A 14,558-nucleotide genomic window follows, 5' to 3' on the forward strand; every position below is an offset into this window, starting at 1 on the left:
GCAATAATTAGTTAGATACTATCAATAACGTTAACTTCCAATATTAACGAAGAGAAAATTACGAACACGTGAATGATATTGCAATATATTAAAAAGTAAGATGTCCTTTTATTTATAATATTTTTAATTTATACAAATAATCTTTTTTGATTGACATACTTTTGTAAGTAGCATGATACATTGACATTCATATTTTGATATGTATAGATTATCTCCTCTGATCTTTTCTAAGCAGCATGTGAACATGATCATATGATAATTTCATATTATTTTTGTTTATAAAACAATAATGAACGACTTAGAACTTCTCTCAAGTCTCCTTTTAACAACACTCGACCCTTTTCTTTGCTTTTGTATTTCTCAAGTCTTTCAACGCGTCTGGCATTGTTCACATGGGCTCAACGGATCTCTCATTTTTTTTTTTTTTGTTAAATGAATAACTTACATCCCCCTCCTTGTAACTTTCAATACGTAGCTTCGAATTATGCTCTTTCTTCTTTGTAATAACCCATAATCAGCGTAAAAATGTAACGTATGTTTCTTTTTTGTCGCATCAGAAACGGTAAGAGCGCGCGTAATTGCGATTGATTGATAACGATCGATGAAGGGGCAATGTATTGTTACCTGGCATAACAACTGGAGTTATAGCTCGTTGAAACTCAATGCTTAATTTCCAAGTAGTGATGTTCGCACGATAATCGTTTTGCCTTTGACGAGAAAACGTTGACGTGGTTCGATCCCATGCGAGATAATGCGCGCAACTTCCATCAGCACTTCCGTCGAGATTGGACTTCGCTTTATTGGAATCTGGCCGGGTTTGCAGTATGGAACCGTCACTTGGTTCACATACATGATGAGCTTAGTGTTTGCGTTGTACTTTCAATATGTGTACATCTTCGATCACTTCGACGTCAACAATATTTCGAATCTTGTCGATGCGCTTAGCATTACGTTGGCTTATAGTCTTAGTTTTCTAAAATTGATCTCTCTCTGGTTGAACCGCAGGTAGGAATAGTTCCTTAATGTAAACAACAAAGATATTCGATGCAAGATACAATTCGATGCAAGCGATTTTCTTACAGGATTTTTTATGATATCGTGTTAACGATGGAAGAAGATTGGACTAACGTCAACATTTACGATAAATCGGTATCGTGTATTATGGCAAGTAATGCCAATTTATCACGTCATTGTTCGAACGTGTTGATCAGCATTAACGCTGCAGCTGCAATTTGCTACTCCGTGACCAATTTTCTACGTTTGTCGACCGATTTTAAGGAGAATCTGAACATTAGTTCGAGAGTGCTGCCTGTAAAGATGAAATTTCCCTTCAAAGTTGACGTGTCTCCCCTCTTTGAGCTTTTAGCGGTCGGTCAGATTCTTCATGTAGTGTCAATCGCCACTTTAGTTGGTATGATGAATTGCTTGATCATTACGCTGGTGAGTTTAATTTAACCGATCACGTGAATGATTAGTAGCTTTTTAAGATTTATAATTAGAAGATTTATAATTAAATCTATGAGAAAATAAATCTTTGCAAATTTTTAAGATCTTATTTATTATCATCATTATTAAATAAATTGACAATCAATGTAATTTGAAATATTAATATTGCAGTTTATAATTGCGTTTTCAAGTCCGACAAACCGAATCGATGCATAATGTATAAAACTGAAAAATTTATTTGCAAAAAATTTGCATAAGATTATTATTCATCACCAAGATTCACAAAAATAAGATTATTCCCTTAATTAATTATTTCTTTTAATTTATTTCTTTATTTTTAAGATTTATTAGCTTCACTTTCTTCTCTATCTCTTCTTTCGTTTTTTTTTGCTTATGCTCCTGCGAGCATTAATTAAAGCGTAGAATTAAGATTGATTTTTGTCTTCTCTGATTTTGTATTTAAAATTTAGATACTTTGAAAAAGATTATTAATTTGCGGGAGTTCATTTTATGGAATCTATTAATAGTTACGTTTAGGTACTTCACGTAAGTGGACAGATCGATATTCTTCGCCGGGAATTACTGACAATTTGCGGCAACGGAATTTCTCAGCATGATTCAATCGTCACAAGTGTCAGGCTTGTGATTATCCGGCACCAAAAGATAATAACTCTTTCAGAGAATATTGAGGAGCTTTATTCCGACATCGCGCTGATGCAGTTTTTATCGAATACCGTGGTCATCTGCTGCATCGGTTTTACCATCATAGCCGTAAGTTGCATCGTTAATTAATAAAATTTATGGCATTATTTTGTAATTTTACATTAAATTTATTAAATTTATTAAATATCTTTCGAATCTTTCTTTGCAATGTTTTTCAAGTCTCTTGTTAGGGATGGAGCCATAGTGGTGATTTTGAAATCCGCTATTTTTTACGTCGCCGTAACGTTAGAAGCTTTTATCTTTTGTTTCGCGGGAGAATACCTTAGCGCCAAGGTTTGCACATATTTTATCTTATATGATGTGTAATATTCTATTTTATTCTTTCGAGCTACTGGTAATCAATTTTCAAATTTTTTCCCTTCTTCTATAGAACAATTTATCAAGCTTGATCAGTTTAATATGTATTTATGTATATGTGTTTCTTGAATGTTCAAAAAATATGGATCAAACTTGAAATTTAATTCAAAGTACGTTATGGAATTATTCGAAATAGATTTTCTGATCGGAATTATTTAATTATTCCCTAAATTTTTATTGTGTTTTCTAGAGAAATCTCTGAATTCATTTCGAATAATTCTGTAACGTGCCTTGATAAATTAATAGATTTTTTTAAATTTGTATACCATTCTCTTTTTTAGAGCAAATCGGTTGGCGATGCAGCCTACGAGGCACTATGGTATAACATGACACCTGCCGAGTGTCGAATTTTGTTATTTGTGATATTAAGATCGCAGAAGAGATTAACGATTACTGCTGGAAATGTTATGGATCTTTCTTTAGAAGGATTTACGAGTGTGAGAATTTTAATTGCGAATATTAACGAGATAAAACGTCAAAATATTTCATGTTTCTTAAGACAAAATAGAAAATAGTATCTGATTTATTACGCGAACAAAATTTATCATTTCTCTTCAATTAGGTAATGAAAGCATCAGCTTCGTATATGTCAGTGTTGCATGCGATGTATTAAACGAGGCTTAAATGGATAACAATTACTTGTGCCAAGTGTATCCATCGTGATTATCGGTGTATTAGACAGTAGTAAGTGTAGCATTACATATAGTTGAAACGATATCTGTTTTATTAAATATACGAAAAGTGAAAAAGTGAATATAATATATAAAAAATCTATATAATATATAAAATATAATATATAAAAAATAAGTAAATTAATAAAAATAACATAACTAAAAAATAACATAAGTAAAAATAATGCAACTAACTAATAATAAGAAATAACTGACTAAATAAAAATAAATTTTTTGAACAGTATAATTGTAATAAATTGCTTCAGAAATTTTTAGGATTTTTAAAAATATGTAAAAAGAATTTTCAATATTATTTATTTTCTCTCTATATTTTAATAAATTATTCACATTCTCTTACTTCATATTGACAATAGAGTTCAAACTAAGTTTTAGACATTTATATTTATTACACTTCAGAAAATTGTGTATACTTTAAATTTCGATAAAACATAAATGCAAAAATTCCAGTTTTGTTTTTTCATTCATGTTGTTCACTTACTGTGATCTGTGTACTAACTTGCTCACAATAACAATAGGTACCGCTGCGAATAATTATTTTTTCCCTCGATATATGTATTCAATGCCAACGTAGCAATTTAACTTTCCTCACTGTACCGCTCGCGCACGGTTTCTGAATTTATAAGGTTCGAGTAATTCCAGAGATAATGTACTATGTCCGCTTCCCCTGTTCGTTTTTTTTCTTTCATCTATCTATACCCGCCGACATTAAGGCTCTCTTCTCACGTATAAATTTTCATATATATAGTGTTACGCTTAGACTAACTAAAAAAATTATCTAGATGAAGATGAGATAAATTGCACATAAATTACATATCTAAAATAAAATAAAAGTGATTTTATTTTAAAATTATCTAAATAAAAAATAAAATTATAAGTTAATTTATCTAAATACTTTTTAGATAATATAGCCTTTAAACAAAACAATTTAAAACATAGAAACAATATGTTCACATTTCGTAATTTTTCTCATTTATAATATAAATTATTAATCTTTAAAAACTAGAGAAGTCTTTTAAGTATTTCATCTGGCTAACAATATCTGTTTTCATGTAAAAATACATCAATGTATCTCATTCAATAATAATATTATTGTACTTTTTAAAGATAAATGTATACATTGCTCAACTTTCTCTTATATCATCGCAAATTTTTAGCCTCGCTTTCAATTTACCCTTAAGAATTTATCTTCCACAATTGCTGCTGTATATCTCTTTTCGACATATTTAATAGTATTAAGTATTCTACACATTTGATACTCATACGTATGTTCAGCACGTACATTTTTTCTTGCATTTTTAATGCAAATAACGGACGACTGCGTATACGAAAGTATATTGGATGTTTCCGTGGCTGCATTTGCTACTTTTTTTTTTGTAATTATGAAAACATCGATCGTTTTATAGCTTTTCTGACTTCTAACAATGAAAAATAAAACATAAAGTAAGCAAAAAAAAATTATTATCTCTTATACAGTCGAGCTGTAAATTCTTAGAATTTTCATTGAGATTTCTCAATTTACCATATCCCAGAAGTGACTTAAGATATTCAATCATGTCGTAATTGGAAATTTTTTCTTCCAATCTACGACGATTTGAAATTGAAACGATTTGAAGACAAAGTTTTTTTAATCTTGTTGTTGTGACAAGTATTTGAATTGAACCAATCTCTATACGAGATTGATATTAAATAATTTGTTAAATAATCTGAAATTAGTAAATATATAAATCGAGGCCTTCTATATCATAATTTTGTTTATAATGTAAATGTAAAAGAAAATCGAGAATTAGTAACAACTTACCGTGTCATTTCTATGAAGAATTGTCTTCGAGCTTGATGAAGACTGAAATAAATTCGAATACCGTGTGCCGATCTATGCAATACAGTCTTCGTATAACTGATGTATGGCCGGGTACATCGTATGCAATTTTACTTAAAGTCCTCAGCATATTAGCAATGATCGTATTTCAAATCTTTCAGTACCAATACGTGATTGTATATCTTGAAAAATTTAATGAATCTCAGACGCAATAAGCTTAATTTTCGTTTATTCCCTTACGTTTATCAAAATGACTTTTTTCTCATTTGATACGCGATAAGGCTGTTTCACGATATATACCGAGCACAGAATCATGCGATTTATAAACATTTCCCATCTTCATTCTAGTTCTCAGGTTATAAATTATATTGAACAGATTTTCTTTATTTCTATAAATATAATTTTAATTTATGTTTAACATAAAGATAAAATAAAGAAATTTCTGTCTTTATGCAACCTTAAACATTTCTTTAAAGAATCCCTTATAGTTTGCTGAACAAAAATTATAATATGCATGATTAAAGATTGGAAGAAATGCGATATTTTGAATGAGTACACAATGATCAGAATAGCTTACGTATCTCGTTGGTTCTCCAACATTATAATTTGCTCGCATATAACGTCAGTATTTCTTTATACAATAAACACAATAAGAGGATCAAAAATGAAAATTCATCGATGCTCATCATCAAAATGGAGATACCTTTTAAGAGCACATCAATTCACATAAGCTGTTCTTTTTATTCAATTTATTCATCTAACGAGTGCTGGTAGGTGTATTCAATTGTTTTCTGATACCATTGGTAAGTTTGAGAATTTCATCATAATTTGCCTGTAATCCTGAAACAAGAAATAATTATGATGTAATTCTGAGACAGAAGATTGCTAAAACATTTCACATATATAAAATAAAAATAAATATAATTATACAAAAATATTACATCAAATATGATAAAGAAAGCCATGATCGATTAAAGTTAGATGTTTCGAAGAATACATTATATATCCTTTTCATTAAAACAATTTATTTCAGATATGACTGAGCGCCGATAATTTTCGGACTTTTAACTCAGTCAGCTTTCATCAACTAAAACGCTAATAATTCTTCCTAAATTAAAAAGAAAGAAAGAAAGAAATTTATTGTGAAAAATATTACCTCAGCCACGGTTTAATTCGGAGACCTCTCGACTTTTTGGAAAGAGTGTCTTAGCCAACTCGACCACTGAGGCTTTTTTTACAAAAATATTAATTTGTCAAATAAGATTATATAAGCAGGCATGAAAGGTACAGTTTTTAATTTTTGTTCTATGCATTAATATCGATTCAGATCAAAAAAACAAATGCAAAAAAACACAAATGATTATCATTGGTTTACACTTATTGAAATAAACATAATAAGAAAAGAGAAGCATATCATGAAGCTTTGTTATATATTATAAATATATTATAAATCAAATTAAATTAAAAATGTATTGAATTCAGGTATAAAGATTGCACATATTAAAATCATGTCCGTACATGACGTGTTGCTCGGATTTAGATGTGGCATGCTTCTCGTTCTTTAATGATTAGTAACGCTTCACCTTTGTCAATTTGTGAATGATTTAATCATTATGGATATGTGAGTTATAATACTTTTATATTTACATTACTGAGGAAAACTCCAAAAAGAATTGAAACGTTCAAATAAAGAAAACATCATTCCAACTACTGAGTATTAATTTATTAAATAAATTAGTAGTATTAAATTATTAAATTATTTCACAAGAAGTTACGTCGTTTATCAGCACTGACTCTCTCATTAGCTTACTTTATTTATTTAAAATTTGAGAGTTTGTTTTGTAATTATTATTATTTTCTCGAATAAAGTTAATTATGTAATACAATATTTAATTATGTAATAATATTTTTTATAACTAAAAATTAAATATATATACTTATTAACAATATTTTTATTATATTTCCTATATATGCAGTTTTTATAGGAATATTAGTATAGTTCGAAATTTATTTGTTTAAGATTTTTGTATTTACTAAAAGGTTAAAGATATAGCGTGAAAACTTTTACAAAAATAGTTACAGTATTATGAAGCACTTATTTTCATTACAAGAAAATATCATTCCGTCGAGCTGCCTTTTTCCTTGTCACGTAATCTGCAACATCTTCTCGGAGCTACTCACAACAACTGTGCAATTGGCATTTTTATTACAACAAATTGCCAAGGTACGTTTTTATTTCCTTCTCTAACAAAGCTCCTCGATATAGAAAGCTCCTTCTTCAATAGCGAATATAACACTCTTTCATATACAATAATTATAATTTCTATAAAAATTTAAGTGTATTTACAGTGCTACGTTAACAGACAAATTGATAATGTGTACAATGTAAAAAATAAAATGTTAATTTTAACTTAAAGACGTATACAAAAATGTTAATTTTAACATTTTTGCATGTCTCAGAAAATCCACTATATGACTATAAATTAAAATTAACATTTATTTTTTACAGTGTACATGTGTTTGAAAATATTTCTAATGTTATCCATCTTTATGAATCTAGTGTCTTTATTTGAAATACTAATGACAAGAAATACAATGACAAAAAAGACAGAATTATTTTATTTTGTGAGAATATCGAAAAATTTTTCTTTGTCATCACATTACAAAAGTTGTTTAGAATATATTAATTAATTACTCTCTCTCTCTCTCTCTCTCTCTCTCTCTCTCTCTCTCTCTTTTTCTCTCTCTCTCTCTTTCTCTCTCTGTCTAAGATTTATCATTATAATTACTATACAGGCATGATAATTGATATATGTATTCATTTTTCTCTTAATAAATTATTGAATTATTTTATTTATAACAAAATTGAGTTTAGTGTAAAAACTATTTATCGTTACTTTGTAATGATTAAATAAGAATTTATTTTAACTCGAAGACAGGTGTTCCACGTATTAATTGTACAAATTTTTAATCACACAATTATGTTGTTATAATGATAAAAACCTATAAAATTTTCTATATTAAAATATTTTAATATTTTAATGCATAAAATATTATGTAAAATAAATGAATAAGATTTGTCTTTACAGTAAAAATATTTTTGTTCGATATTATTATAACGTGATTTCAATACATTTATTATAATAAAAGATCTTTAAAATTATATAATGTTTATCAATTAAATGTTTATTAGAAGTATGTGATTTTTTACATATTTTAAACATATAAACACAAGACAACAAAATAGGATACAAATAAAGTATTATTAGTTCTATTTTGTTTTCGTATTTTTTTGTTGTAAATTTTGCACTGTTTTCTGTATTTTTTAATATATATATATTTTTATAACGTTAGAATAATATTATAAAAAATTAGTTAATTCTGTAAAATAAATTAAACATTATAAATATAAATGCAAAAAGAGTCATCGCATTTGTATTGCTCTTACGGTAAAATCGCCAATGCAATATATGAATGACTATATAATATGTTGTTATAAAAATAAATGTTATTAAAAATGTTATTAAAAATAAATGTATATAATGTTTATAATAATGTATATAAATGTATATAATAATTTATATAAATATATGTAATGTTTATAATAATGAGAAATAACTATCATGGAGGAAAATTAATGGATCATTTATATATGTCATTTTTTAAAACTTTTCAATATTTAATTATTATATATTAGATGTACAATTTTGCTTCCGCCGTTTTTTTTCCGAAATTCGAGGTTTATTGTAAAAAACTGGTTATACATTTATGATTCAAAGTATTGTTCATCGCTGGCCACTACTTTCTCCCATCTTTCGGGTAGCGTACGAATCCCGCGTCGAAAAAACTGGTCAACTTTTGAGGCTATCCACGAATCGATCCAATTTTTTACTTCTTCATAAGACCGAAAGTGCTGGTCAGCTAGGCTGTATGCCATTGATCGAAACAAGTGATAGTCAGAGGGAACAACGTCTGGAGAATACGGCGGGTGGAGTAGGACTTCCCATTTCAACGTTTCCAAGTATGTCTCGACCACTTTCGCAACATGGGGTCGAGCATTGTCACGCTGCAAAATCACTTTATCGTGTCTCTCGTTGTATTGCGGCCGTTTGTCTTTCAATGCTCGGCTCAAACGCATCAATTGCGTTCGTTACCGATCGCCTGTGATTGTTTCAGTCGATTTTAATAGTTCATAATACACTACGCCGAACTGGTCCCACCAAATACAGAGCATGACCTTGGAGCCGTGAATATTCGGTTTGGCCATCGACGTGGAAGCATGGCCGGGAACTCCCCATGATTTTCTGCGCTTGGGATCGTAATGAACCCATTTTTCGTCCCCAGTCACAATACAGAAATCCCTTCCGTCTTTGCCTTTCAAGCAGCTGTTCACAAGCAAACAAACGCCGTTCAACATCTCTAGGTTTCAATTCGTACGGCACCCAATTTCCTTGCTTCTGAATCATTCCCATGGCTTTGAGGCGTTTTGAAATGACTTGTTGAGTCACTCCCAATGATCGTGCTAAATTCTTGATTTTGACACGAGTCTTGCTCAAGTAATATCTCCAATTCTGCATCTTCGAAAACCTTCTCTCTTCCACCGCTATGCCGGTCTTCGACGTCAAAATCACCGTTCTTGAAGAGTTGAAACCACTCACGACACATTCTTTCACTAATAGTAGCCTCACCATAAGTATTTGAGAGCATTTGATGAGCCTCAGCTGCAGATTTCTTCATATTGAAGCAAAAAATTAAAACCTCCCGCAAATGACGAGAATTTGGCTCGTAAACTGACATTTTCAATCGAGAATAACTTTATGATGCAGACACAAATCGACTAATGTTTCTATGGGATTATGTTGACAGATGCCCAAGTTTATTGTATGACGACTATGATCTATTTATTTCGACCACCACTTACCGCTAAAGCCATTTATAGGAAAACGGCGGAAGCAAAGTTGTACACCTAATAATATAAATAATAATTTAATTTAATTTAATTTTTTTATTTTATTTTTGGAATCTGCTACAATATGTGTCTGTTATTATTTATTACATAAATATAATTTATAGCTTCAACTTAATTTTTTAATTTGTATTTTTCAGATTTTGAAGGTGTTATATATCATTATATATCATCTCTTCTATCTACATCTTGAATGCTATGTATTGACATCAACATACGATATCCATTTACTGCATTTATAAAATAATATTGATACTCACCAATAACTAAAAATATATTTATTCGAAAGCTACAAAATCTTCTAAATTAAATCTGATATGGTATGTGTGAAGAAAGAAAGATGAAAACATCATGAACAACTGATGAGCTACGAAAGAAGCATTGAAGAATCATGTATCAAGTATAAAATTATCATTGAGTTCTGACTACATAGGTAAATTTAATGTTAAGACGTATACAACAAATACTCCAGAAAGATGATTTTTGGATTAAATATTGATAAAACTGATTAAAAAACGTAGCTTTCAAATATTTACTCATTCTGTATAAATGTAGGTAAAACGGATCATGCATTTAATGTATAATACATTAATACATCTATATGTATATTGACTGTATATATTTGAGAAATCTTTAAATTATTAGACAAATTTTAATTTTAATGTTTAAGAAAATATGTCAATCAAGAATATGTGGAATATTTTTAATCAAATTTAAAGAAATTTTATCGGTCGATGTATTAATTCGGCATGAAATTATTCTCAAACTTGAGGAATGTACAGAACTTTTGTCTTGTCCAATCTTGAACAATCGGATATTGTTCCAAGATATATTTGTCTTGTATAGCTCAATCTTCAATATTTCTTTCCATATATTGTTTTTCATTTCCACATATTATTCAATATTTATACGTAATAGTTCTTACAATATTCGTTAATCCGGTGGATGTGCTTTCTCAAAATCTTAATAAAATTCTTCCTCCTTGTATCCAGAAAAAATTTCATATTTCAGATTTAACGACGAGAATATGTTCTCCATTTAACGCTCAAAACGCTCATGGAATCATTCCATCCTTGTTGTTTATCAAATGTTAAACAAGAACAAACGATATCCGTGAGTGTTGTGAGTGTGGAATGCATTCTATATCTTTTCTTGAAGAAAATACTTTTTTGTCTCTACCCATGATATTATAACGTTTAACTTCTTAAATATACTTCTTGTATATTTGATTGATAGCTGCAAATTCTTTCAGTGCTGCTGCAGATCTGCGTAATGATAATTTTCCAATTTTTGAAAACACAGTAAGACGATTAAAAACTGCTATAATTCGTTTATATACACCCGTAAAGATAATTGCATTCACAAAGGCTTATCGAAACAAAAAAAAATTGAATTTGCTATTTCACAAGAAGTACATATATAATGTTGCATATTTAATTTTTTTTATCTCGATAAGCCTTTGTGAATGCAATTATCTTTACGGGTGTATATAAATGAATTTTAGCAGTTTTTAATCGATGTCTTACTGTGTTTTCAAAAATTGGAAAATTACTATTACGCAGATTTGCAGCAGATCTGTAGCAGCACTGAAAGAATTTGCAGCTATCAATCAAATGATTTTTTTTATTTTATCGCATTGTAGTTTTTCTTTTGTGTTATTCTTCTTGTGATCCTTTAAAACTTTAAAGCCTTCTTTATATTTTTTTATTCATAATGAAACAATTTTTGTGCTGTGTATATTGCATAGTTCATGCAATATTTGTCTTTTCTATTTTTGTTAAGATTTACTCTGAAATTGGCATACTGGCTTATTCTTTTATTTTTATAGAAAAAAGAAGAAATCAACTGATACAATCGGCTTTAGTGAAGATAAGTCTTAAAATATAATTCAGTGATATGATTATTTTTTTATTTCTATTTTTCTTTCTTTCTTTTCATAGTAAGTATAGAATTACGTACAACTAAAAAGAAGTCTGTTCTATAATAAATATACAGAAAAGAAAATATAATTTAGAAAAAATGTAGAAATAAATAAATAAAGAATAATACAGCCAACTAATAAAATAAACAAATAACTAAATAAAAATTAATCTTTTTGATAGAGAAATAGTAATAAATCTCTTTCCAGAGATTTCTTTTCGATTTTTAAAATATTTTTCGATTCTTAAAATGTGTAAAAAAACATTTCGAACACTATTTATTTTCTCTTTATATTTTAAATTATTTATATTCTTACTTTGCATCGATGACACAGTTGAAGTTTTGCTAAATAATTTTATATGTTCATATTTCTTACAATTAAAAATAAATAATTTAAATTTTGATGTTTTAAATTTGTATACAAAGGTTTCAATTTCATCTCTTTCACGTTCTCTCTGTTCACTTACTGTCGTTCGTGTATTACAGCTCGTAGTAGCAATAAGTATATCTCGTGCGAATAATTATTTTTTCCCCTCGATATAGACGTCCAATCCGGACGTAGCAATTTATGTAATTTCTCTCACCATGCCGCTCGATATAGTCGTTTTCTATATTTTAGCGATTTAAAGCTTCTGATCTAACCGACCATTATTCTGCACGATCTCCCCAGAGTCTTGCGCCCGATCACACACGGTTTCTGAATTTTTAAGATCCAGGGTAATTCCGGAGACAATGCACTCTCTTTCTCTGCAACCTTATTCATTTTTTTCTCTTGTTATCTATACCCGCACTTATCTTACCTGACTGTTGCAATCGATCTTATCTGGCAATTTTTCCGTCGCGATGGGAATATCTTAGCGGTACTTTTTATTGGTTCATGTCGAAGTGGGGGATTGATAGTGCGCAGCGATTCTTTCGTGTTCATCCACGTTCATCCCCCGTGCTCATCCATATGTTCAACGCTATACGAAGTACATGGTTGCATTTTCGACGAAATAGCGAAGATTCAAGATGGTATTGATGTAAGGAAGACCATCCCGGTCGAAAATACCATTCAAAGGCAGCACTCCGAAAATGAATTCGAAGACCGATTCCTTGAAGATCCTCGATGGCACTGTTAGTCGTTCAATCGAGATCGGTCTTCGCGTGATCGGCGTTTGGCCCAATTCATCCTTCATGGTCCTCCGTCGCGCTTTTTGGATAATCACTTTTATGATGGCACAGACCTTTCAGTATCGATATTTCGTTATACACGTTCGCACGGACGATCTCTCGCATCTGATGGATGGTCTTAGCACTACGATGTCTTATAGTCTCCTACTATTGAAACTTACAATATTTTGGATCAATCGACGGTGAGCTTCGCTTATCTAAATCGCGAAATGAATGCAATCTTTCCATGCATTTGAGAGTTCAAATTGATTTGGTATTTTTTTTAAATAAAACAAAGAATTAGTTTTGTATACAAAATATGCTAAAGAGAGAGAGAGATCAAATAAAGACAGATTTTCACAATTGTATATTTTATCGTTGCAACATGTAACATGATTTAAAGTATGTAAAGAAAGTGAAAGATTTATTACATTCTTTTATAATTATAAGCGAGCTCAAAAGGCAAAGTTTTTCACAGGATATTCCACGACATTTTAGCGATAATGTCCCAGGATCGGAGCGAGTGCATGACTAAGTGGGCCATCTACTCAATGTCAAGGACAACCGATATGTCGCATCGGTCTTCCAACTTGATCATTGGCCTTTATTCGATCTCAGTGTTTATTTACGGTACCGGCGTACTTGTTGCTCACCCTGACGAGTCCGACGAACAACTTGCGGAGCAGACGCGAGAATTGTTTCTTAAGATGGAGCTACCTTTCGAGTCCAATGCCTCTCCTATGTACGAGCTCGTAATGATCACACAGTTTTTTCATCAGCTCTCAGCAGCCACAATAGTCGGTGTAATTAATGCCTTAATTGTCTCACTGGTAAGTGAATATAAGCTAAAATAACAAAGAAAACAAAAAGATAAGTTATAAGGTCTAAGTTTTGGATCAGTACAAATCTTATTGGCAATAAAATAATATTTAATTAACGTTGCTTTATAAGTTGTTTTAAGTCATTTTTAGAAGAAAAGAATGTAAAAGAAAAATTTTTTTTATTTTATACTTATTAAAAAAAGAGAGAACAAATAGGGCTGTGTTCCAAAATTTACTACCAGTACTGAAAATCTATAGAGCACGTGACGTAAACTATAGATTTTCAGTACTGGGAGTAAATTTTGAGAACACAACTTAGATTAGATTCTAATTCTAAAGCATTTACAATTAAATTGATGCATATTGCACTAAATGTACAATTATATCAGGTAATGGAGATGTGCAATTTATATAAGTAGCTTATTGTAGAATAATAAAATAATTTCGATTGGTTCTCTCGGGCGCCGCATTGTTCGAGATAATGAGTATTCTGTATTATCCGCATGATTAATAACTTATTTCATTTACTTTATTTATGTGAAATGAAAAGCATTCTGGTAAATCTGATCGATAAATGATAATATGGAAATTAAAATGTTTCCATATTTTTGCCGTTAATTCCTCTATTCTTTTATAATAAATTATATATATAATAAATTTAATAT

General features: G+C 29.8%; 1 protein-coding gene across 1 annotated transcript in view; it reads left to right on the plus strand.

Moving 5' to 3' along the window:
* LOC108686659 overlaps positions 1-14,558 on the plus strand; it is a 39,635-nt gene that overhangs the window by 16,153 nt on the left and 8,924 nt on the right. The window contains exons 7-15 of the mRNA XM_018192086.1: positions 749-993; positions 1,083-1,440; positions 1,984-2,217; positions 2,329-2,442; positions 2,808-2,963; positions 3,089-3,132; positions 4,991-5,127; positions 12,948-13,275; positions 13,551-13,902. Coding sequence (XP_018047575.1) covers positions 749-993; positions 1,083-1,440; positions 1,984-2,217; positions 2,329-2,442; positions 2,808-2,963; positions 3,089-3,132; positions 4,991-5,127; positions 12,948-13,275; positions 13,551-13,902 — 1,968 coding nt within the window. The remainder of the gene's footprint in view (positions 1-748; positions 994-1,082; positions 1,441-1,983; positions 2,218-2,328; positions 2,443-2,807; positions 2,964-3,088; positions 3,133-4,990; positions 5,128-12,947; positions 13,276-13,550; positions 13,903-14,558) is intronic.

Source organism: Atta colombica, unplaced genomic scaffold (genome assembly GCF_001594045.1).
Source record: "Atta colombica isolate Treedump-2 unplaced genomic scaffold, Acol1.0 scaffold189, whole genome shotgun sequence".
Lineage (NCBI taxonomy): Eukaryota > Metazoa > Arthropoda > Insecta > Hymenoptera > Formicidae > Atta > Atta colombica.